The sequence below is a fragment of the Anoplophora glabripennis genome, unplaced genomic scaffold (assembly GCF_000390285.2).
Source record: "Anoplophora glabripennis isolate ALB-LARVAE unplaced genomic scaffold, Agla_2.0 scaffold61, whole genome shotgun sequence".
In the NCBI taxonomy this organism is placed as follows: domain Eukaryota; kingdom Metazoa; phylum Arthropoda; class Insecta; order Coleoptera; family Cerambycidae; genus Anoplophora; species Anoplophora glabripennis.
In genome coordinates, this window is record NW_019416237.1 from 279125 (window position 1) to 305501 (window position 26377).

The 26377-nt window shown below is 32.9% G+C and overlaps 2 protein-coding genes across 2 annotated transcripts in view; one reads left to right on the plus strand and one right to left on the minus strand.

Moving 5' to 3' along the window:
• Positions 1-1602: 1602 nt before the first annotated feature.
• Positions 1603-4458, plus strand: LOC108917703 (WD repeat-containing protein on Y chromosome-like). The gene is given in 10 exon segments (XM_023455645.1): positions 1603-1658; positions 1723-1880; positions 1934-2109; positions 2202-2525; positions 2587-2751; positions 2808-2996; positions 3048-3239; positions 3422-3572; positions 3773-4161; positions 4225-4458. Coding segments are annotated over 10 exon segments (2034 nt in total).
• A 185-nt stretch (positions 4459-4643) lies between these two features.
• The window catches only part of LOC108917705, a 235223-nt gene continuing 213489 nt past the window's right edge, over positions 4644-26377 (minus strand). Inside the window, exons 4-16 of the mRNA XM_018724441.1 lie at positions 18661-20303; positions 18345-18366; positions 17504-17639; positions 14370-14696; positions 12067-12221; positions 11875-12015; positions 10608-10652; positions 10443-10549; positions 10130-10349; positions 9367-9517; positions 6686-6838; positions 6336-6502; positions 4644-4937 (exon numbers count right to left, since the gene is read on the minus strand). Coding sequence (XP_018579957.1) covers positions 4782-4937; positions 6336-6502; positions 6686-6838; positions 9367-9517; positions 10130-10349; positions 10443-10549; positions 10608-10652; positions 11875-12015; positions 12067-12221; positions 14370-14696; positions 17504-17639; positions 18345-18366; positions 18661-20303 — 3423 coding nt within the window. The 3' untranslated portion in view covers positions 4644-4781. The remainder of the gene's footprint in view (positions 4938-6335; positions 6503-6685; positions 6839-9366; positions 9518-10129; positions 10350-10442; positions 10550-10607; positions 10653-11874; positions 12016-12066; positions 12222-14369; positions 14697-17503; positions 17640-18344; positions 18367-18660; positions 20304-26377) is intronic.

Consider the following 26377-nt stretch of genomic DNA (forward strand, 5'->3'; position numbering starts at 1 on the left):
AACAGGCTTGAAGCAAGTACAAATGAAAATGTGAAACTGTTCCGCCGGAGCAGTTTATTAACACTCAAATCTGCAAACCGTTATTTAGATGTATAATAAATAAACTGCTGCGAAGAACAGAAACAGGGAAAATAATTGTATAACTGTTCTAACAGTCTATTATGACATTGGCAGTAATAAAAAACTGATGTATATGTTTTCCTTTTGTATTTAACATAAAAATTGCTGCAATTTTGATGGATACGATACAATTTAATTAATACCGACATTAATAAAAATAAAAAGTTTAAAAGGCGTTCCTTAACATAAATTATACCTTGTTAGCAGTGTTGTATGTACATTAGTACAGTAACAGTTAAAATTGGAGTCAGGGAGTCAGCAGCATTCTAAACAAGAAAAAGCAGATTTTTTGGAACAGGTATGTTTTGAATTCGGAACGGTTTGTACCTATTCCTACAAGAACACTGTTCTGGGTCACAATTTCTAACCTCCAATCCAATCTTAGGGTGGGTTCGCATAGCATGGAATTGATAAACTTTAGGACAGAACTATGATTGGCCGCATAGAAATTAAAATCAAAATTACATTCCTGTGATTGGTCGTAAAGAAATTCCTTATCTGCATTTTGTTCCAATTTCCGTGCCGTCCGGATGGATCGTCTAAGGATCGTCGAAGCACTAGATATTTTCTAGGTGACACATCTGAGACTGTACAGGACTGCTTCTGCTATAATTTAATTTTTAATTGTTACATGACATATAATTAACATACATGACGTGGGCTTCGATGTATTCGATCACATTTTTCCATTTTTCTCGAAAACATTGCGTTTTCCGAAAAAAATATCAAGAGACAAAAAAATTAATAAATGCAATGGATTTCTAAAGGACTAATAATTATTAAGAAATTCAAATATGCGACCAAATTTTTTTGGTTCCAAAGGCCCACGAAAAAGTGTCTTAAGGGGGTTCCCCGCCAAAAAGCGTATCACTGGTTCCACATCTCATTAAACTCCTGTGTATCAAATTTAGTGATTCTCGTACAACAGAGTTCTGAGATATAAAAAAGGCTATTCTTAAAGGCGGATTTAGGGGGCTATAACTCCGAAATTGGGGGGCCACTTGGCAAAAATAAAAAATACGGGTCCTCTAAAATTGTCTTATGAATCTGTGACCAAATTTTGTTACATTAATTTCAGGACACCCTATATGACAATTTTAATAATTTGAAAATATGATAAAAATCTTTTGTATCTTTTGAGAAATGTAGATCTCGATCGCTTCTTATTTCTTTTTGCACCAGAGTTTTTATGCTTAAAAGTGAGTAATTTTGGACACAGAACACAAGGTATTTCTTTTAAAAAAGTTAAAAGTTCAGATTTTGGAATAGAGTAAAAGTAAGAAAGCAAGTTTAGTAGAAATAAGTGAATAAATGTTTTACCAAGAGAAAAGTATCAAAATACCACTTATTGACGAAGATGTACATGTGTAAACCTAATACTTCATTTTTGGTTGTACCTAAATGTTTGATCAATAAAAGAGAAACACTTAGTCATTTTATATTGTTCTTTAAATAATCAACAAAACTATCTTTATTAACAACATGGCTAATAGCGGACAACAGGAATCAACCTGGAGTGGCGAATTGTATAACTTGAGGTAATGTATCTTTATAAATGCCTGCTTAATTGTAGTTATCTGCTACTAATTTAAAATATTACAGCTTTGATTCAGTGGAGGAAGATTCTGATATTGCGTGGTTTAGCCTTATACAGAATTTATCGCACAGTAAATTGGAAGAGTTGAAAATTCAATTTGAAGGAAAACAAGATCTGGGCTTAGATAGAGAGGAATTTTTAAATGTCATTTGTTCTTTATATGGTACAATTCCAGTATGTTTAATATAATATATTTTTATTTACAGAAATTTCTAGGTAATTCAAAATATTCACTGCAGAGTACATTGCTTTTCGATGACATCGGCAAAGGAAAGAAAACTGCTATTACGTGGAACGACTTTTTAGATTTTCTAATAGAAAATATAAAGCCCAAAGTAGATCAAAAGGTTTCCTTAAATCTCAATAAAATAGATAGTGTACCACATACAAAGGTTTGTAATCATTAATTTTTAAATGGAAATATTGAATCTTCTAGGATAACACATTACTATGCCCAAAGGAATTTAAACGGTGAATATTTTAGAGAGAAAGTATTGTTAAAATTGTGCCAATAGAAACCGAAAAGTATTTTTGCTATGCAATTGTCGCAAAACATGGAAGAATAGGCTTGTACGACGGCAATTTGAATTTTTTAACATCCTATCACGTCATCATGACTAGAGAGGACATAACACGATCGGAATTCGAAAGAAGGAGAAGAAATAGGTGGGTAACCGATGCTTTATTTTGTAAAGATGTCTTGATGTTGATTGTAACAAATACGGCGAGAAGTATTGTGATATACGAGGTGTCTGGATTAAAACATGTGCCCTATTGGTTGGTGCTTAGTACTCCTAATATCATTGAGGTAATCACCTTTGAATTACTTATCTTTTTAAGTATGTGAAAATAAAAGAGATACGTTTTAGTGTTTTACTTATAAATGTTGTGATAAATTCACGAACCAAGGAAATGAAAGCACACTGTTTACCGGTGACAGTTACGGAAAAATCATGTCTTTTACCTTTGTACAACCTAAATCTGGCTTTCTGAGAAGAAAATATAATGATAAAATTAGCCTGTTTTATTGGAATGTAAGTATTATGTCCGTTTAGTACCAATTTCTAACTAATTATTTATTTTGTTTAAGGAACTGCCAAATGAGAAAGACTACGTTCTAATTAAATCTTACGGAAAAATCCATAAAAATTCTATAAGAAGGATTATGTATGCATCGAGCAACAATACTATTTTTACTTGTAGTAGAGACCCAGAATTATCAGTTGTACAAAGCTGTATTTCAAATAAAAAGAAGCTATACGTTTTTAAAATGAGAAGAGTAAGCTTTCCAACAATCATTCAGAAGATACGTAAAAATACTTTATTTCAGGGAACAAGCTGTTTCACTTTAAGCAGCAAGTTGAAATTGTTAATAACTGGTAGTGATGATGGGTCCATCAGACTGTGGAACTCTGTTGTTGTTTCCAAGCCAATAGCTGTTCTCTTAGGGCACCAAAACGACATAGTCGATTTGAAAGTTATGGAAAATCAACAAGTGTTGTTAAGCTGCTCCAGAGACGGGGTAAATCTTAGAAGTTTTATTCTTAATATAAAACGTTACATCAATATTTGGTCCTTCGAACCGGATATTTACTGACTATTTGTTTTGTCTGTGTACCAATATCTACAGGGCCAGTACGAGTGTTTTTTTTGTAAAAAAAATGGAGATAATACGTGAATTAAATTACAAACGAAACCTTTTAGGTGTGTAAACTGTGGGATATAGCAGAACAAAAGTGTATGCAGACTATAAAAATAAAATATCCATGCTTTGGCATTGAAGGAAAACAAATTGAATGGGGTAAAGAATGTATTTTTCCTGGACCAAAACGACATGACAGATCTGACTTGGGGGTTGATGAAAATAATATTAAAAAATGCTTTAACATAGATAACGTCGCAGAAAGAAAAGAGACTGGTGATGAACACTCAAGAAGGTAAAGTCTTTTGATCTACGAAATCAATAATTATCAATTTAGTATTGATAAACAGAAATTTTAGTTTTGCTTATAAAAAAACAGTAGTACCAATTTATAAATATTTTCAGTTCAATATTAGACACTTGGGAGACGTCAAACATACTTGTGACTTGTTGTAATTACATAGCTAATATCGGGCTGACATTTGATAACATAAACGTCGAAAAATCGTTTCAAATGCAAGTTTTACCACCTCCACCATTACAGACTAGTGTTTTGATCCCATCTTCTTGGCGAATCCAATCCAAAACTGACGATATGAGGTACAATATCGAAATAGTATTACATTTTAATTTTAGATAGATAATATTTTTGGTTTCTAGTGAGAAACAGAGTGATGACGTCACTTCAAAAGCAGACTTGAAGAAGTTGAATTTTATTTTAAATAAAAATTTATTGACGGAAGATTGCATGAAAAGTGATATAAATTATAAAATTGCTGTCTTGGAAACAAAGAAAACGCAAGTAAGACATAGTCTTCTTTATATAAACTTCCATACCAATTTTATTTCTTTGTTTTCGTTTTAGATGCAGAAACATGTAGCTAAAGGTGCACCATATTTAGCCCTGGATTTGTTTGAAATTGAAGAATTGAAATTAACAGAAGGTTTACCAGTTCCGTCCAAAAAAAGTATAAAAAACATCGTGGAAAGAACGGAAAAGTTGTTGGCTGATGCTTCCATGAAGGACCAAATGTTTTCCGAAGCATCTTCCAGTAGGTCCAAATCCTCGAAAAGCAGCCTTATTGAATTGCCTTATTAAACTGAGTTCAGTAAAGGTCATATTATTTATGGTACAATACATGTCTAGATTTAGATTTATATGTCTTATGTGCTTTTTGAAGAAATACCTACTTTTACATTTTCTATATTACCAATTTATTATGTCAAATACATAATTTTAACGGAAAAATAAAGGTTTACATAGAAAATAAGTCTTTTATTTTATAGTTTTTACTAATCCATAAAATTATTATTTACAGAAATGCATCAATATATTTTGTACAAAAGGTTAGGTATACTTAGATAGATGTAATAAAGTAATAAGAGCGTGGTTTATTTTCGAACATGCAAAAAATGTGCAATCTATGAGCAATTCAAGTAAATTGCATATATTATTAGAGGTAAATATATCAAAAATGATATTCTGTCAATGGCTATGCCCAGTAGAATCCACATCAGCTGTTGATTTTCCGGACATTTCGTGAATGAATCATTCAGTTTTCCATATTCGTCAGACATCTGAAATATAGTACATACGTGTAATATATATATATGTATAAAATCGCTGTGCTACATAAACAATTTAAAAATCCATTACAATATATTAAAATATTCTCAAATTTTTTAAATAATTTCGATAAAAAATAATTTTTGAGGAGCAATTCTTTGATGCCACAGTAATAAAATTGCGAGAATGTTCAGACACTATTATGAATTAAAATTGCTCCATGAATGAATGGCACAATTTAGAATTGGTAAACATCACCTTTTAAAATTAAAAAAATATTTTTTTTAAGATGCATCTTCCATATAATATAAGTTGTATCATTTTCTTTTCATTTAATTTCATTACACATTCACAATGTTTAATAATAANTGAACACCTGTAAAATATTCGAATAAATCCTTTGAAATCGCTCAAAACTTTTACACTAAATATCGAAAATGGTTCGCATTCAAATTGGAACAGTTCACAGAATCTAAGAGAATGCAGTGGAGTTACATCTCATATGAGAAAAGAAGCCTTCACGTAGTCCATACTGGAAGTACACTGATTCAAGAAAAATAGTTGACAGCATGAACCATACTTTTTTTTTTAGTGGAGTAAAATCGGTGCCGACATATTAATTTGAGTGATCCTGAAGTATAACCAGATGAAACTTATACCATCTTGTAGAGTATGTTTTTAGCTATAAGAAATGGGAGATTACAACTTGTTAGTAGGACCGAACTTTTAAAATGACCTATAAGTATGGTCCAGGAGTCATTTGAAGAATCGTGCGTTTCCAAACATACAGCGCATTATTCACGGAACGAAATAAGTTATCGATTCGATTTTTTTATACAACTGTAGCAAATTGTATTTTCTTTCGGATGGCCGTTGATTTTTCCGGCGCTCCACTACCCCATCAAACCCTGAGTATCTGGGTTCTATGCACTATCCGGGAATGTTTGTGTTCACGAGTCTCCTTTGAGGGTGTGCTCCAGAGCATTTCATACATATTCTATTCGGCATCCTCTTGTTGCCCAGCAAGCCGTCACTTCTCAAATTTCGCCCTTTTTCTGAAGATCTTCAGCGATTTTTTGAAGACTAAACGGTTATGGAGTAATTCTGACATCGGAATCGGATTCAGGATGGAAAAAGTCGAAAAACATGTGTCGCATGTCAAGATCTCGTCACTTCCTAAATGTCTCCATTTTACTGTATCTAGATTTTTAGCGATTTTCTGAAGGTATTCAGAAAACTGAAGCGTGATCAGGAGACAAAAATACACAGGAAATCATATGCCGCATGTAAAGTTAACATAGCTTTTTTTTGTTGGCCGGTGTTATTATGACAGGTACACTTTTTAGAAAAAAAAATGTTTATTTCAATTTTAGATTAATATATGTAAAATCATATAAATTAACACTTACGTCCATTTTCGGTAAAAACAATGCAATTCGTAGTATTTTAGAAGTTAGTGCTTTACACACATAATTTGGAAGTATGCTTTTCTGGGTATTTCTTGATAAATTTATAACAATTATTGCAATTACAATCGATATCAGCGTTGCCACAAGAGTGAAGCTGTATAGTAGAACTGAAAAAAACAAACATTTTTAATATTATTTTCTCCAAAAGTCATCTCCAGATAGTGTATATGTATATGCCAGGAGATGACTTTTGGGGAAGAAAATAATGGTTAAAAAAAATTTTGACTAAGTATCCATTATACAATTAAGACGACAATTAAAATGAATTGAATTAAACTCAAATTTATTACCTAAATATGGTACACGCATCGAGTGACTGGGTATAAATGTTGCTAGAATCAATAACATAATCGTACTCAAAACTAACTGAGTGCAGTTAAGGGATATTTTTAGCTTTCCAAAAGCATCCACCCAAAATGTGGATAAAAGCGAAACAGATATAACTGAAAGACAAACATTAATTGAAAACTATCTATACAAGGTGGTTCAGGTTTTAAATGGAAAATCTTCAGTAGATCAGAGATGATAGAAAGTTTCACATGAATGTGAAACGCTCGATTTTCGAGAAACATGAAAGTCTGGGAAATTCTTACATAAAATTGTATTTCTAACATTTTTGTTATCATTATTATTTATTTATATTATGTTCTATCCAAAACTCGGCGTAATTTTGGTGTAATTTGGGATTTATTCAACTGTGTGAGAAGCGTATTTTAAAATAAAGAAACGTTTATTCAAAAAAAGCTGGTTCTTTAAATAACATCGGATCACATTTTGAAAATATTTAGAATTATTCAAATTTCGTGGCATGGGTAGCAAGCAAAATTATTGCGATTTAGCCGAACTTACCTTAGTCCAAAAGTTGATAGTTAAAGAGATACAGGGTGTTAACACCCTGTTTACATGTAAAACATTATTTTAGCTTATTTCCATTTATTTCTTAATAAATGCAAATATCTACACAAAATTTTGGGGTTTGGGGTTCTTTGGGTAGAGGAATTAAAATTTGTTCACATTTTGGTTATAGTTTATAGAGGGCGCCAGCTGCCGTAGATTGAATGTGTTGAAAACGACATAACTTTTTTGTACTTTAAGGTATCTCATCTTTGGTATCAAATTCTTATTTTCCTTAACTTTTTTTACACAAAAAAGGTAGACTTTATGAAAGTAGTTATCCCGCACCGTTTCCGAGACATTTGGCTTTGAACTTCCAAAGCAAATAGTTGAAATAATTAAAATAATTTAGAAATGTCAAAAACAAAGGTTTATTTAGAATTAAAAATTGTAATGAACAGTAAAATAGTAAATATTTGTAAAAAAATATGCCTTTTTAACAGTAATTGCTCAAAAAGTCCACTTCTAAGTTCAATATATTTATCAACGCGTTTATTAAAAAAATGTCTTAATTTAAAGTATAAATCCTTAACGCGAAATGACTTTGCAGCATTTAAAACCTGCTGCTAAAGTTCTTCTCAGGTGTTTATAGTTCTCCATAAACAACTGAATTTATGTAACTCCAAAAACGAAAATCTCGGCATTCTATCTCACATTATATTAATTGTATACGAGTATACAATTTAAATTGTAAGCTAATTGTAAGATGTAATTTTAATTAGGTACGAATAATACTTAATAGAAATTAGCATACAAATGACAGCAATAAGACAAGTGGAAAACGTTAATTATTTGAGTATCGTCCAAATCCTACTTAAGAAACTTTGCCGCTAAATTAATAATACCTGTATAGGTACTTAATCGTAATTTAATGCAACAGCAATGGAAGCTTCAAAGTCAAATATCTCGAAAACGGTACGAGATAGCTGCTTTCATAAAGTATACTTTTTTGCGTAAAAAAAGTTGGAAAATAAGAAATTGATACCAAAGATGAGATACCTTAAAGTACAATAAAGTTATGTCGTTTTTAACACATTCAATCTACTACAGCTATCGCCCTCTATGAACTTTAACCAAAATGTGAACAGATTTCAATTCCTCTACCCAAAGAACTACAAACCCCAAAATTTTGTGAGGATATTTGCATTTGTTAAGGAATAAATTAAAAAAAAAATGAAATAATATTTTACATTTAACACCCTGTATCTCTTTAACTATCAACTTTTGGACTAAGGTAAGTTCGGCTATTTCGCAATATTTTTGCTTGATGAATCTACTCATGAATTTTGGTCCATTACCTCGGGACCACCCTGTATATGTATTGGAGAGATGCACTATCCAAATTTGGACAGGACATAGCTATAATACAATAAGAAACATCACCTTATTGTTAAAAATGTTGTCACCGGCATTCTTGGTGGTGAAAATTCGAAATATTTGGAATTATCCAATTTTCGTGGTTGAAATCATACAGAGGTATTGACATTTGGAAATCGAGAGAGATGCGCTAATCAAATTTGGACAGAACGTATCTAATACAATGAGAAACATCTCCTTATTGTCGTTCTTGGTGGTGAAAATTTGATATATTTGGAATTACCCAATTTTCGTGGCTGAAAACATACATAGGTTTTGAATCTTGAAAGCCGAGTTATCATAGTTTTGATGTGAGACTTTTTGTTCTACAAAGCTAAGCCAACGTATGAAATTTGAACAAAATCACAATTTATAACAAAATAAAAAAATAATAATAAAACTGACACTTTGGAGCAGACTAGCGCCGAATCAACGCCGAATACATTGGAATAAAATATGTTTAATACATAGGTATAGGCATAATATAAATTTATTTAAATTGACTTATTTGGATCCAAAGAACATGTGAAAAAAATGTTATAAAGGCCTTTTGGACACACCCTGTATATTATTGAACCTCAACACCTTGTACCTCAAAAACAAAATATTCTTAGATCTGCATTCATATGAAACTTTTAGTTAAAACAATTAATTCTATCATCTGGTGAAATTTGCCGGTTAAAACTTGAACCACTCATATGGAACCAAATATAGAACATACTTAAGAATGGTGTGAAGAATATTGTATTGTAAGTATCTGAAATTCTTTGAATTGTTAAAACCATGCTGAAAACCGGTCTACCAAAACTATCGTTAACGTTTGCGTAAAGGTCACCTCCCAAAATTGCCCATTCTGATGACTCATGATATAACTGAAAAAAAAAAAATAAAAAATATTTCTACTGCCACCAAGAACATACAGGGTGTCTCATAATTAGCTGCCAACCCTGAACAGGCCGATTCTATGATCAAAACTAAGTAAAAAAGTTCATATGAACATGGGTCCGGAAATGCTTCCTAAGGGCACAGGGAGCCATTGAAGAGGGAGGAATGGAAATCATTTTTTGCAATATCTCTCAATCGCGTTGTGATAAATGAATGAAATTTGGTATACACAGCTAAATTTTGATGAGCAATTTGATGGACTAATCCATTTATTTCCACAAGGTCCATTGGGGTGGGGCCCTTGGTACTTTGCGTGTGTAACTTTTTCATCTTTGACTTTTTAACAAATTGGACAGCAAATTCCGTTTTCCCGAACTGTTTTACGTTAAAAAGATACTCTTGTTTCAAATCGTTATCTTTAACGGTTTCTGAGAAAATCGCTCTTGAATTAATCCCACTTTGGTCAATTTCTGCTCCCAACCCTGTTCAGGGTTGGCAGCTAATTATGAGACACCCTGTATAATAGAAGTATAGAAATAGTGGAATAACGCAAAGAAGTATTTTTCTAAACGTTCAAAGGCTGTTGCTTTTAGTCTTACCAAATCACTCTCATTTCTGTTGAAATTCAGTTTAATGTACTCGAAGTCTTTTAAAAATCCCAGTATTATGTGGCATTTATGTACGTCCTTAGGCCACTTTTCCATGTTATTGAGACTGCACCATGTTTTAAGATATATTCTTGGAGTCCATCCAACTGAACCAGACGAATGGGTAACCATTAGACTGTCTTTAAAGATGTCTCTTCCATCACCAACAGCACTGAAAAATATACAATTAAGAAATCAAATTTAAAAATAAGTAATACTTAAACAAAATGAAATGTTATGGATAACATTTAGATAAAGCACATACTTAAAGAGAAAAAAATCGGGGCGCCAGATTTCTCTTCCGTATATATGAAGTGTATCCAAGTCTCCATACTGATCTGGATCCCAAACCAATTTTTCATCCGACCATGCCTAATAAATATGTAAGAAGTAATTAAATTTTATATTAATAATATATTTATTGTCTCACCATTTTAGTGATACCATTTACTTCCATTGTGGATTTCTTTTCATCCTAAACGCAAAAGAAGTGATAAATACAGCGTGGTAAAAAAGTTCTGCATAAAATTCATATTTTCGTTAAACAATTTTTTTTTCGAAAAACGGTGAGACCCGTCGTTTTTTATTTGATCCAGGGCACCTTGTTATGTGGAAAAATTTTTTTTTTCGATAATCCACTTACGGCAGCGATGACATAATTTTTTTTTAAATGAGGACGCATATTTTTTTCGTTCGAAATTGATGACAGTGATAATTATCTAAACAACGGTGTGAAAATTTCGATGTCTTACATAACAATTTTTTTTAGAAAAATGCACCTTAAGTTCTTATAAGTGATAATTGTCTACTTATACTATTAATGACTCCGAAAAGGACAAAGTTGACAAAATTACATTTCAAACGAGTAAAATTACACTAATGTTTGTGTAAGTCTAGCGAAATTGTTCGAATTGTCCACCCTGTACTATTTGGCATTGTCCTAAGCGTGTGTAAACGCCGTCTACACTTCGTTCAAGCATTCCCGGGTCGATTTGATTTATTTCAAAACGAATACGGTTTTTAAGTTCTTCCAAATCACCTGGTCTGTTTGTGTACACACGCGATTTCAAATAGCCCCACAAAAAAAAATCTAGAGGTGTTAAATAAGGCGAACGCGGAGGCCACACGATTGTTGCGCGTCGCCCGATCCACCGGCCAGTAAACGTAAATCAAATCGACCCGAGAATGCTTGAACGAAGTGTAGACGGCGTTTACACATGCTTAGGACAATGCCAAATGGTACAGGGTGGGCAATTCGAACAATTTCGCTAGACTTACACAAACATTAGTGTAATTTTACTCGTTTGAAATGTAATTTTGTCAACTTTGTCCTTTTCGGAGCCATTAATAGTGTAAGTAGACAATTATCACTTATAAGAAATTAAGGTGCATTTTTCTAAAAAAAATTGTTATGTAAGACATCGAAATTTTCACACCGTTGTTTAGATAATTATCACTGTCATCAATTTCGAACGAAAAAAATATGCGTTGTCATTTAGAAAAAAAATTATGTCATCGCTGCCGTAAGTGGATTATCAAAAAAAAATTTTTTTTCCACATAACAAGGTGCCCTGGATCAAATAAAAATCGACGGGTCCCACTGTTTTTCGAAAAAAAATTGTTTAACGAAAATATGAATTTTATGCAGAACTTTTTTACCATGCTGTATATTTTAATATGCTGATATATTTCATTACCAAAGTAATGTGATTTATATGAAGAGTCACAGAAACTGTTGTTACAGTCGAGGAATCTTGCCCTGGCCTGTTGTACGGATTGTAGCGGTTCAGTAAATCACGTCGTAATTTCTCAGTGTGAGTCAGATTCTTTTCAATTTCCTGAAACAAATTCACTGTAAAAATGTAATACACGATTGTGTCATTCTTTACTTGTATATCCTTTGGTCTCTGGCAGTCAAAGTACCATTTGGCTTCTATTCCTGACCACGCACTAAAGCTGATAACAGTTAGAGGAAGGGGATCAGGATCAACCCACGTGATGAATGGTAACTCTTCACCTTCTCTTCCGACACCAATATCACCATCTACGAAGAAGAAAAATGAAAAGAAGAAGACATGAATCAAAAGATTACCAAAAATGATACAGAATAACAGAAAGACAAAAGTGTCAAAATTTGTATATCGTATTAACCGTATCTTAAGAAAAAACGTGCCTCCTAACATTTTCGGTAGCAGTGGCGTAGACGTGAGTAGTTTGGGGGGTATAGTTGAACTACTGGGGTGAGGAATTCATCGACCAAGAAAATTAATAGAGTTATTTTGAATGAATAAAATTTGTGTTGTCAAATTATACTGAATCCAGAGTCACAAGTTATTATTTTTAAATTTACTTCTGCTGTTTTCTGGGAGTTAAAAAAGTTTCACTTTCATTTTTCTCGAAAAATGTACAACTTATCGATATTCAAATAGAATCAGTGGCGGCTCGTGGTATCTTTGGTAGAGGAAGCTTGAAATGAATGAAGCTTTAAATTTGTCTTTCTTTTCTTTGAGGGCGGGTCATCGTTAAAGGTTTCGTCAATGTCTTCTTTTAATTTTGATAAAAGTGAATGAATTCTCTTTTTAGAAAATGTTACGTCAATTAATTTATTCTGCAAAATTTGGAATACAACAAGTTTGTTCAAAAATCATTGTAAAGGTTTTCAAGAAAAAAATGAAATTTTTGTCCAACAACAATTATTTTAATCCATAAACGAATCCTAAAATTTGTTGATCATTTAAAAAATCCTCACTATCCGATTTGAAATAAAAAATCTCAATTAGTTTCTTTCTATAAGTTTTGACCGTAAAAACAGCTCTAGAAGAAAAATTCCAACGAATGGGAGCATTACTTGGAATTCTGTGTTGCATTATTTTATTTAATACGTCAGATCTTTTAGTAGATTTGGAAAAAAAATGACGAAAATCCGGAAAGATTTGAAAAAAATTCTGACTTCTTTAATGCCGTTGCATGCTTTACTTAAAATTAAATTTAATTTATGTGCGTAACATTGATAAAAATAATCTTGAGGAGCGATGTCTCTTATTTTTCTTTGAAGTCCATTAACATGACCTGACATTACCGCGGCACCATCATAGGTTTGAGTAATTAATTAATTTTTTAAGTCAAATTTTCTAAATTCATTAATTAATAATTTAAATAAACTATCTGCATCTCTTCCATTTGTTATATCAGAAAATCCAACAAATCTTTCAACAACTTCTCCATGCACTACGTATCTAAAAATTAACAATAATTGAGACTTACAAGTAACATCCGTGGTTTCATCAACTTGCCAGGAGAAAAATAAATTTGCAATTATTTAATTTGCATATGAAAATAGATTTGTATGAATATTTCTTAAATAACATTAATTATATGATGCAAAATAAAAAATCTAAAAGAAAACTTTTGCAGTACTATCAAAAAGTGCAGAGGAGGCTTAGCCTTCCCAGCCTCCTCTGACGAGTCGCCACTGAATAGCATGCCATTTTTTATTACCCTTAGGGGTTTGCAAAGTCGTTATGATGTTGTGTTATTATTTTTCCCTCAATTAACCCCATAAACTGACATTTATTCTTGTACAAATGTTGACATCTTTATCTTTAGCCGACTTAAAGACAATTAAGAAAAGTCCTCGTCAAAGTATTAACTTTAACACTCTGTGGACTTTAATGAGGAAAACGTTGTACGAACTACACCCACTATTTTTTAAAGAAAATCTCGCACCTCCAGTTTTCTTTGAAGTATAAATGAGACACACTGTATAAATAAGAATAAACACCGTTCAGACAAAAAAATCAAATGGTCTCAGGTTTGTAAATTCGTGTAGACAATTTAAGTCTATTATTAAATTTAGTGGTGCTTAGAGGCATTTTATCCATGCACTAAACTAAAATCTACTGATATTATTATGATTCTTAGGATTTTACAAATGATGTTCAATAATAAGAATCCAGACAGTCAGATGCATGCGCATTCCGAAAAAATGCTCATATAAGATTGAAAATTCATTGTTGATGTGGTGTCTGAATGTTGGAAACTGTTTCTAACGCACTAGGAATAAAACTTTGACTGAACACATTTTTGTTCAACCATTGACAACGGCCGTAGAAGCAAACCAAGTCAATATTTTGAACAGAAAATACATGATAGAGGTCAACTTAGAAATGGCATGAACTCGAGTTTTACCAACCTTTCGTGATGTGTATCCAAAACGAATTCGGGTCCAGAGCCGACAGCAAGTCTCTGATCCTGACTGAAGCCTTCACGTTAGCTTTCTGACTTCTGCGGATGTCGCAAAAGGTATCTCCTCCAGCGCCAATCACTATTTCGTACGCGGGGTCCCCTTTTTTCACTTCCACGGATGGTGCCAAAAGGATGTGAGCGTCGCTGGGTGCCAAAACGGCGAAATGAAAATCTACTAGAAAGCTATCGTTTTCTGAAGACAACGTGGATAACGTATAGAAATCTGTGTACACGCTTCCAGAGCGAGAATAGTGAACCTTGCATTTGCTTAAATCTGAAATTGAAGGTGGATAATGTGGTACAGATGACTGGATGTTTTAGAAGAGCATGATCTCTATTTCATCTATGTTATGTCACACAAATCGGGTCTTGATTTGACCCTTGAAAAGACCTTTACGAAATACTCTCACATAATTTATATTTTCATAATTAAACAATGTTTTAAAAAATAAATGTGTTTTACGAGGGCGTAATAGCTGTTTTACATTGACAATTTATTGATCAATTAATTCATGAAGTCGCTTCATCAAGAAATTGGACAGGTGTAATGCACCAAATCTGCTGTCAAATAACTTCATGAATTTATTCAAGTTCTTGACGAATTAGAGCATGTTCTAATTTTCGTCAATTTCTTTGTGAAGTTCAGAAGTACTAACCCAACAGATTTCCAGCCTCAGATCAGTAATGAGGTTATGTTATTGGAATATGTAAATAATTGTGTGGCGTCGTACTAGTTTTGCATTGTTTTTACTGATTTGTTACTTACAAAAACTAATATTTATATAATATGTGTCAGAACGGTACCGCTATTGTATTAATACAATTATAAGTGGAAAGGTGACATTTTTGAAATTTATTTGCTTCTTTGATTCATTGGTAGAACGGATTCATACGTCAAAAAACTTGACAAAGTCTGTAGCAGTGTAAAACCACACAATAAATTCATGAAGAACTTCGTCAATTTATTGATGAATAAATTGTCAATGTAAAACAGCTTATAAACAGTAATATTAAAAATAAATATGCAAGAAATCAGACTTGATTGCTTCACAGTTGCTATTAATTGGTATCTACAAGATACAGAATGTCACTATATTCCATGAATACAGGGTGTCCCTGTATCAGCGTACAAAATTTACCAGGGGGTAGACCAGAACAAAATAAGGTTAAAATTCTTATAAAATATTTTTCTGCGATATACTCTCATTGAGTGAGGGTGTTATATAGAAAAAAATAATAATAACTTTCCATAATAACTCTTCTAATTCTTTAAGTAATTTTTGGGTGTAGTGTACCTACCTACTTACATCTATTAAAGGTCATTAAAACTACATGGTGCTTATTTCGATCTGAAAAAATGGGCTTTTGTTTCATAGCTCAAAAATGAACCGTTTTGGAGTAAATTAGGTCTAAAGTATCGACTGCAGTAGTTCGTAGAAAAATGCATGTAAAGATTTTATTTCTTATTATCTAGTAGGTATCTGTCATTATAAATAACAAAGTTGTTTACCGTTAAGGTACTTACAGCTTCCCATGTAGCTGTGGCTCAATGAATATGAAGAAATTAAACAAGTTTTCTACATATTTCTCCATTAAAAAAATCAAGTGGGTTGAGGTCCATTTTTCCCATTCCAGCGTTCTGGAAAATGTAATCGAGCCACGCAGATACCTTTCTTCCGTTACGAGTAGGTGCTCCATCTTGTTGATAGTACATTTGATTTCGCAAAGCTAAGGTAACGTTATCTAGTACGCCATCAACAATATTTTCTAAAAAATCCGTGTATCTCTCTGAATTTAAACGGTCTACAATAATTTGAGGAGGCAGAATGACTCCGTTTAAGATTCTTCCTCAGACATTTATGGAGAATCTTCTTTGAAACGCGGATGGTCTTATCACATGCGGATGTCCAATGGATGAAACATGAATTTTTTTAAATTATTTATAGCATTTCTCGTGAAGATAGTTCTATCGCTCCACAATATCTTTTGATCGATATTTTCTAACAACCACTTGCAAAATTGTTTTCTTTTTTCGGGATCACCAGGATGCAAAGTTTGTACTTTATGTAGGTGGTATGGGTGCAGTTCTTTTCGGTTTAAAATTCTCCAGACGCTGCTTCGTGGAATACCTACTTGAGTTGATATTCTTCGGACACTGGTGGAAGGATCATCAAGAACAGCAGCTATTACATTTTCTTCTAAAATGCTTGCATCTTCCAAATTACCTCTTATTCTGGTTATTTCCAGTTTTAACACTCCCGGTCTCACGGACTCTTTGGAAAACTTGTTGGAATACGTGCTGTGAAGGTTGCCTTCTGTTTGGAAACCTGCATAGATACTCTCGTGAGTCCACGAATGAATTTTCATGACAGAAATCGTAGACCAATATCCTATCGGCATATTCATTGTTGGAAAATTTAATAATTCTTGTTTTGTAAACTTAATTTCTCGTATCTTCGAGTACCGTAATTAATTTTGACATGTACGCTTGTAAACAATTTTGTTTTTTATAATGACAGGTACCTACTAGATAACAACAAATAAAATCTTTACATGCATTTTTCTACGAATTACGATACTTTAGACCCAATTTACTAGAAAACGGTTCATTTTTGAGCTATGAAACAAGAGCGCATTTTTTGTTCAGAATCAATTGCAGATTCAGGAAAACTTAATCAAATTACATAAAACTAGGATATGCAAAAGTTATGAAGACATAACCTTGATGACAAGTTGGCCTAGGCCGCTCCTGGTGCCAGATCAAAATAAGCATAATGTAGTTTTAATGACCTTTAATAGATGTACACTTTACGCAAAAATTATTTAAATCCCTGAAAGGGTTTATTTTTATTGCGTATTGTTATTATTTTTTTCTAAACAACACCCTGTAACTCAATGAGAGTGCATCGTAGAAAAATATTGTATAAGAATTTTAATCTTATTTTAGTCTGGTCTACCCTCTGGTAAATTTTTGTAAATATGTCAAAAAAAATATAACGCTGATTTAACATGTACCGTGAATTATTTTAATTTTTAAATATAATAACTTCTAACAAAATATATTTCATATTATCTACTTACCTGTTATATTAGTTTTATAAAACATCGAATATGCTTCATGGTTGTAGCACCAAAGAAGAAGTAAAAGGGACAAAATTATTTTCATAATTGTTTCATGAATTGTATTGGCACTTTCAACAGCGATAATAATGGAGTACTGAAAGAATTTTTAACAGTTCATGCCTCTCAATCTTTCCATTTCCTATGACCTTCATATTATCTCAAAATACAAGCATTCGTGAAACATGAGATTACATGGTTTGTTTTTATATCTTATTCTCTTGCCCAGCAAGTATGGGTCACATTTATTAAATATAAAAAAATATGCCGAAGAATAAATGATTTTTTGTGTTAAAAGTCATCCTGTAACTATATGATTGTCATATTACTTTGAACTAGATTTTCAATTTTTTTTTTATGTATTTGAAGCTAAGTATCATTTTCATTTGTTTATTAACCCAAATTAATTTTTTTTGATTCGGGAGAAGGAATTTATTATTTAATTTGTTGTTTTTGATTATGTAATTTTTATGTAAACATATATATTTTTTGGAAGTATTGAAAATGTCAAAATAAACTAAGTTGGATTTTGTTTGGGTTTGTCTATTGTTGTAGTTTCCATATAGAGGAAACCGATGAATAAATAGAGCATACATTTTAGGTATATTAGGTACTTTATTTTCACAAGGCAGTGCATAAAGACTAACAACAATCTGTAACAAAATAAAAACAAGCATTAGTAAGATAATATCTACATTGTACAATCAGTTCTGTTAATTTTTAAAAATAATAACATGTATAAAACATTAATAGTGTAAGAGATTAGGCTATAATTAAATATTTACAACAAACTTAAACTTACAAAATTATAATATAAAGAATTTCTACCAAAAAAACAACAGTTAAGTACAATAAAGTTTATAAGAAAAATAATTTAGTAGCACCACAATAAAAATTTCTACAAAAAAAAAAACGTATAGCATATCCCTCTTTTATCATAAAATTATTAGTGTAAAACATTTCGTAACAATATTTACAATCCATAATAATAATTATTATACAAAGAATTTGGTTAATACGTTACAAATTACATTTGCACATTTTAACGTCAATATAATTAAATTAAAATTGTATGGCACAGTCATTGCAGAAATCACAAATCCACAGTAGGTTATAACTTAGTCGTCGCTTGTAGTTTCACGTATCTGTTATGTTGAACCTGATCGTCACATTCCGGTGGAAGAAAACATTGATGGGTCTGAATTTTGGGCTTGAGTAAAATTTTCCTCACGCCATATATCAAAGCAATAACCATGAAACACAGAACTAGGAATATGGAGACGAAGACAACATCTAACGTAGTGAATCCTTTCGCTTCCTTTTTGAAAACCGTGACGCATCTCGGTTTATTGAAATCAACGGCCGGTCCTGGACGTACCACGTTTGCACAGACTCGGTAGGGGCCTTGCGTTAAGCCAATGAAAGTGTATTTGGGTTCGGTGCAGTTCATTTTTCTCTGCGAGAGCAGAGCATTTTGCTCCAAGACTGCGAGGTTGAGCTGACACTTGCTCTGAGGGTATACATTGACGTCAATCGAGAGGCTGCCATAACTGGACAGGTTAGCTTGGATAGATATGACCTTTGGAAGTTTCATGGTGAAGTTAGTTTGGATTTTAGCATTTTGCACCAAGGGTATGACGTCAGAACAACCCACCATTACAGAGACGTCGTCTGACTGACCAGCTTTGAACAGAACAACGCAATATCTGTATCTGTGTAACCGCTGAAGTTGTATCGAAGACGGGACCGTTACATGCAAGAGTTTGGGGTCGGTCATCTCAGAGGAGTTACATTTCAGAGGATTAGACTCTATTAGAACTTCGTTGGGTCCTTCTTCTTCATATACAAATATCGCGTCACAAGTGTACGGGGAAGCTATGTCATCTACACCCCAAAGAAGTTTGATGCTGCTTCCATCGTACTTAATTTCTTTCAAATTAATTTTTATTTTGTCAGGTGTGTACAGAGATGCCACTTGCTCTTCTTCTCCACATAAAAACTCATCCAGAGGCACCTCAATCAACAAACCATTTTCTAAAGATGGTGGAGTCGTGCAAATGGCAGTTGATTTATCCTCCTTGCTAAGACTAGAATTTGTCAACCACGCAGCGAAGTCGCTGAGGCTACAATCACAATTCAGAGGATTGTCTGATAAAGTAAAGTGCTTAAACACTGTGCTAGGTTTTAAGGCATCGCTGGCGACTATGGATATGTCATTATCGTCGAGTTTCAAACTCTTTAAGTTCCTCAGAGGCAGCACCAGGTCCGGAGTAAGCGCTCGTAGAAAATTGTGCCTCAAATCTAGGTCTGTTAGTTTCTCTAGATGAGCCAAAGAAGCTCCGGATACCGCTACTATCCTGTTGTGCGCTAAGTCTAGAGATATCAGTGTCTGAAGGTGGTTGAAGGCGTGATCTTCTATTACATCTATCTGATTGTGCTGCATCCGGAGGGAAGTCAAATTTAGTAAGCCTTGCAATGCTCCCATTTTTATGCTGCTTAGGGTATTGTGCGACATTTGAAGGTCTCTGAGTGATTCCATTTTAGGAAAGGTCTTGGGTTCGAGAGGTCCGATTAAGGTGTTTTCTGAAAGGTCTAATTCTTCTACCGTGGAGAAAGAATGTAGCCTCACGATCGTTGATATGGACAATCGATTTCCACGGAGTCGGAGAATTTTCAGTTGCGGCAGGTTGTCGAAGGTGTCGGGCGCTATCCTCGTGATGATGTTGTCACTTAGGTCAATAAAGGAGAGATTCCTTAGGCCCTAGAAAACAAAAATCAAATCAATATTTTGTTCAAACTTATGGTTACAATGTAACTGTTAATATTTTTGTAAAACACGCATTTTATTTCCAGACAAAAGTACAAGTACAAATAACTTGAAATGATGATCAGAACCACCAGAGACGGAATTCGGTTTCGAACTTATTATGGCACAGGTTTGACCGTAATGAAGTTCTCAGCATTGAATAGAAGTGACTATTTGAGATATCATACCGCGGTATCTTACCAACAATCAGTACCTACTTTGTATATTATTTCTAAAAATTGGCGCAAGAGAAAATTATTTGTTAACATCAAACAATTACATATGTATTTATAAATGACGAAAATAATTAACTATTATATTAATGAATAACATAAATATAAAAACCAATAGGTACTAATATTTAAGAAAAAATAAATAAATTTTTCTTAATTATGAAGTTTTAAGTTTTTTTGCAGAGGGGTATTTCAAATTTTTTGACATAAAACTTACTAAGACCACTTTTAAGATTATTACTTTTATACATCTATAAGAAGCACTAGTCTACAAAAATTTGTTGTAAATTTAATATTATATATTTTTATGATATACAGGGTGATTTAGTCATAATGTTATAAATGTCATACACTATTAAAAACGCAATAAAAGCTAGTTAGTGATCAAATACGCTAGGTCAAGATTCACTCTCGATAAACCTTTGTAGGTCAGCGGCCAGTAGCGGTCCGAAAAAGGGTTTAAATAATGATTTGAAAATATATTTTTTTTGGTGTAAATATACTTTTAATTTTTTTTTTAATTGAACATTCGCATTTTACTCATTTTTTCCCTAACTTCCCTTAAAATTAATGACATTAGGGCTGAATCACCTTTTATACATATATCATGCGTTGAATATAAATCGATTTTTTTTAAAAGTCATACAGGTTTTCTGTTTAAAATATTTCAGAGTAGATCCGAATAAAATTTATACATTAAATCTGATCTTTTAAATAAAATCAATACATTCATTCAATATTACAGTGGGCCTAAGCTTATAGCCGATCAGCCCTCACAGAGCCTAGCTCAAGAACAACAAGGGTAGGTCAAAGATTCCTAGCTAAGCCTAAGGAAGTGCAATGTGCAGCTTGACCAAATTCATCTTTATCGCGCAGTCAAGACCAACTGACAACTATTATTAGTCCAGGAGAATTACATATTGGCATGGCTGTTGCTGCAAAAATACTCAAAAAATATGTGTCTTTTCTCACATTTTCCGATGTAACTTTTTAAATATGCAGTTTACAGAAAAAACTATTACTGATGAAATTGTTCGTTATTGCTCCAAAACTATTCTATATGTGAGTTAAGGGGCTCAATTATGTGTTAAAAAATCAACGCCAATTAAAATGTCTAACTTTAACCCCAGCACTGCCGCAAAAAAATAACGACATTTAGCGCGTGCAGGCTGTTACAAATTCGCTTCTCACTACAGGGATCTCGAAAACGGTAAGAGGTACGAAGTAGCTTAAATGGGGGCAAAGTTGCGTAATCAGGGGACCAACATTGAAAAAAACCGAAATTTTGGAAATCCGTTTTTGTTTCATTTCAGCCTTGTTTGAGGCGATATTGAAAAAAGAAGAACACTTTCTCATGGGCACTTTTTGCCCTCTATCGAATGACATAATCAATTTTTATATGTAACGTTTCGTTTTTCCAGAACCATCATCAACTTCATTCTTTTAAATACGACCCTGGAAATTTTATTACATTTTTTGCAAGCATGACCCACAATACTGTACTGTCTTAGGCCGAACCAGATTCAAACGTCACAAACAAAAACGGATTTCCGAAATTTCGGTTCTTTTCAAATATTTCGAAAACTAATCATGTTAGCCTTGATTTTTTAGAGGCATAATGTTGGTCCCCTGATTACGCAACTTTGCCCCCATTTAGCTACTTCGTACCTCTTACCGTTTCAGAGATCCCTGTAGTGAGAAGCGAATTTGTAACAGCCTGTATATTTAGTAACAAATTGTCTCATGCCAAAACTATCAGACCGATTTGGATCGGATTTTGGGATTTCGTTTTGTAATACTTTAAAATACTTACATCTACATTTATAGTAGAATTGGACAATTTCTTACCTGTCAGTTGAACGCTTCAAAATTACCTCGATTTTTATCATTTTCTTACGCTGTTTTGGCCATCTAGCAACAGAAATATAATAAGGGCGGCTATCAAACAATTCAATCTTGTAGCAAATTTCATAACAAACATCAGTAATAGTTTTTTCTGTAAACTGCATATTTAAAAAGTTATATTGGAAAATGTGAGAATGTAATTTTTCCTGCAAATAGCACAACTCTTTTTCTTAGCACAAACTTATATTTTCATTGTATATATTATTTCCGACCGATTTTTACTAATATCTATTTCAAGCAACAGCCATATCTCGACGGTTTTGAGCTTAATTCTCTTCGATTATATTGGAACGTCATGGCATCCAAGACTGAAGTTTTTAAAGAATAATGAATCAATACCGTACTATGGTGGGCCAATTGTTTATATGGATGACAGTACATTTATTATTCACTCATGAAAAGGCTTGGTGTGATGAAAGCTCCGAAAACATGTATCAAAAGGACAGCGTTTAGTTATATTTCATGCTGGATGGCAACATGGTTTTATACCAAACGTGAAACTAATTTTGAAGTCTAAAGCTATGTCTATATATCTCTGCATAGGCCACAAGATAGCAACCCAGAAAACTATGATTCTTTAAATATCAGCACAAGCCGTAAAAGCCTTAGAACCACTACGTACATTCAATTTTATGTTGACTATTCTCGATGATATTTAATGATGAGAGAGGAGAGAAAATAATAATTTGCTCAACTTTAAAAAAAATACACGATTTAGGTAGATGTAATAGAGGCAACATCCAATGTTTTCTGTTCTCCAGATAATAGAGATTTTATAGCCTAGTGATATGTCAAGCAGTGCACTATAAACTTAAGATTTATGAACAACCGCGCTAAGGAGTTGCGGAGTCATATAATTAATTGAACTTAAAAACTGTTCAGCTGCAGCTTTTAGAAAAGTTTCAAACCCTTAAAACTTAGCGTTTTCCCGAATGCTTTATTTGCTTTAAGGATTATTCGAAAACTATTTTAATTGCATCCAAGAAATACTTAAAATATTGCACATAAGTGTAATTTTTTAAAGCACAGAAATTATGTTAATCCTTACTAATTAATTAACCATGCTACGAACTTTGACATTAATTTGTTGGTTAACAAAAGTTTAAAAAAATAAAATTATTGAAAAAAAACATAAGATAAATCCGTGCCATTGCAGCGATCCAGCTTTTGAATAGTTTTATTTTTACTGACTGGAGCTCCCTTAAGTGCGGAGATTGTTGCAAGAATTAAGGTCTCGCTTCAGTTAAGCTATGCTGAAAACGTATTATAGTCGTTCATTTCCTTGATGGAACGAATTAGGATTGTTTTCATAGTCACATCTTAAGATGGAGCTTCAAGCTGCTTTAAACAAGATCTTCTTATGGATCTAAATAATTTCAATGGATTTATATTCGATATAAAAAGTAATTTTCGTCAAAAAGTGCTAGTTTACATTATTTAAGATAAATCTACGGAATGCAAAATTTGATGCATTTAATTAGGTAAAGAAAAAGTGAACTATATAGAAGTAACAGCCTGTATACAGTGTAGGAAAGTACCGATGGTCTATCAGAAGTTACGTGAGAGCGATAAAGTAAGCCATAGAAATCCATGTGATAGACAAGGATGCCTATAATGAAGGCGTCTAATAGTCAACGCCCATTTCGCCCTTCCACAAATAAGAAGTGGATCTTATTTGTGGAAGGGCGCAACGGGCGGTGACTATTAGACGCCTTCATTATAGCCATCTGTTTCTATCGCACGGATTTCTATGACTTTCTTTATCGCTCTCACGTAACGGCAGATGAACCATGGGGGCTTTATGACCCTGTACAATGCTACTGGCTGCCAAAAAACAAGCAAAGTGCCAAACTCACTCACACAAGCATAAACGGCAATGAAATGGACGGCCAACGCCCCCCAGCAGACCGACAGGGCAGGCATAAGGGTGCCGCTAGATACGTATGGAATAAATTGATCGATGCGTATTGTACAATGACGCGGATAGTGGGATTACTAAAAGTTGAAGTAATTGATGCTTCGTTACCATCAGTAAAAATCGCATCTATTAAAAACTTCACCTATTTGTTGTATGTATTTTATTTTTTGTTAGGTAATAACAAAAATTATCTCGAAATCTTGACTGATGCTTTTAACACAAAGGTTTATTCAATTTAGCTTTTAATATACGGGGTGTTTGGAAAAGTTGGTACAAAATTTATATAACTAGTGTAACACCTTTTGGAAGTTTACTATCCCTAAAATGACATATTTTCTATATTCATTACTCAGTTAGATAACAAATTTGATTGATAATTGTATTTGTAACTACCCAGGAAACACCATTTATAATTTTTGTAAAGATGTACCTCCAGTTCAACATCCCTGTCCAAATTTTCCTTTGGACTGTTTAATAAAGTAACTTGTAATTCTGCGAATTTACTACCTACCACATAAAATCGATTAATCAAAATTTTAGTAAAACTCCTAATAATATAAAAAATGTAAAATTAAATATGTGTAATATGTTATTAGGTATTTTATTTCAACAAAAAATTAATAAACACTTTGCAATTTTATTTTAATACATTAGTTATCTAATTTATCATCCCGTTTAGACATGCACTTTATCAATTAAGTGAAAATTGTGATAAATGTAGATGTAAGCATGTATGTACATGTTCATTCAATATTTGGAACTGGCAACACTTTCTTCAGATATCAATTTTTATCCACTTAAGGGACAAAACAAAAACAAAACACAAACTTGTGTCGAATAAAACAAAACTAACTTTTCGCAAACTTTTTGAAGACTGGCGTGTTTTGCGACAGTTGGAGTCTTGTTTTTCGGGTCCCGCTTCAAAAAGGCGGTTTTCCACTAAACGGACAAAACAAAAACAAAACACAACCTTGTGTCGAATAAAACAAAACTGTAACTTTTCGCAAACTTTTTGAAGACTGGCGTGTTTTTCGACAGTTGGAGTTATGTTTTTCGGGTCCCGCTCGAAAGCGGTCACATCAAAAGGTTTCGACGTGTTTTGAAACTCAAGTCTATTTAGTGGAAACGGTCGTGTTGTGTTTTATATTTAAGTGATCCAACCCAATATCTATGTTGGCGTTTTCTTCTTCCCAAAAACAATATTTTAATCATTAATGAATTATAGCTATTAAAAAATATAGATGCGTACGGTTAAAGTGTTTACTTGGCTAGGATACAAATTAACCAAGTAAACAGTTTAACCGTACATATACCACGAACTCCATCGATGGATATCTGGGAAACGCTCGAAGGATTTTTTTTAAATTGTGATGGCGTGATACGGACTGTGGAGCCTACCAAGCTAAAATATTTTCAAGGTCATCGTATTACCGGTTATACCGAAAGTTGATACTAACTTTTTTATTTTAAATGGAGACCCCTGTTATTATTGCAAAAATATTAGGGGTTTCCATCTAAAAATTTCGAATTTTCCACATATTCTGAACTTCATATTCGATAATTTTTTTGACCACCCTGTATAAAAACTCGAAAATTTCGTGTCAAATTCGATAAAGTAGGTCTTTCTCTACAAAATATCCAATTTGCACAAAAAAATAAAACGGGAAAACTAAATTTTTCTGACGGTCTGCATCTGTCAATTTTTGTTTAAAAATCGAAATATCTCGGAAATAGACGATCGGTCCACCCCTAAAAAGATGCTTAGAAAATCAAGGTGACGGACCACGAGGAGAGGCCAGGATGAAACCTTTTGTAATCGAATGGCAGGTAATTTGTTATTAACAAAAAAGTTACAAAATAAAAATATTGCAAAAAACGCTCTGCAAATTTACATTGGGCAAAAATAAACACTTTTTGTCTTGACATTTTTTCGTAGAACGCTTCCTTTTCGAGCTAGGGGCGATTTAAGGTCG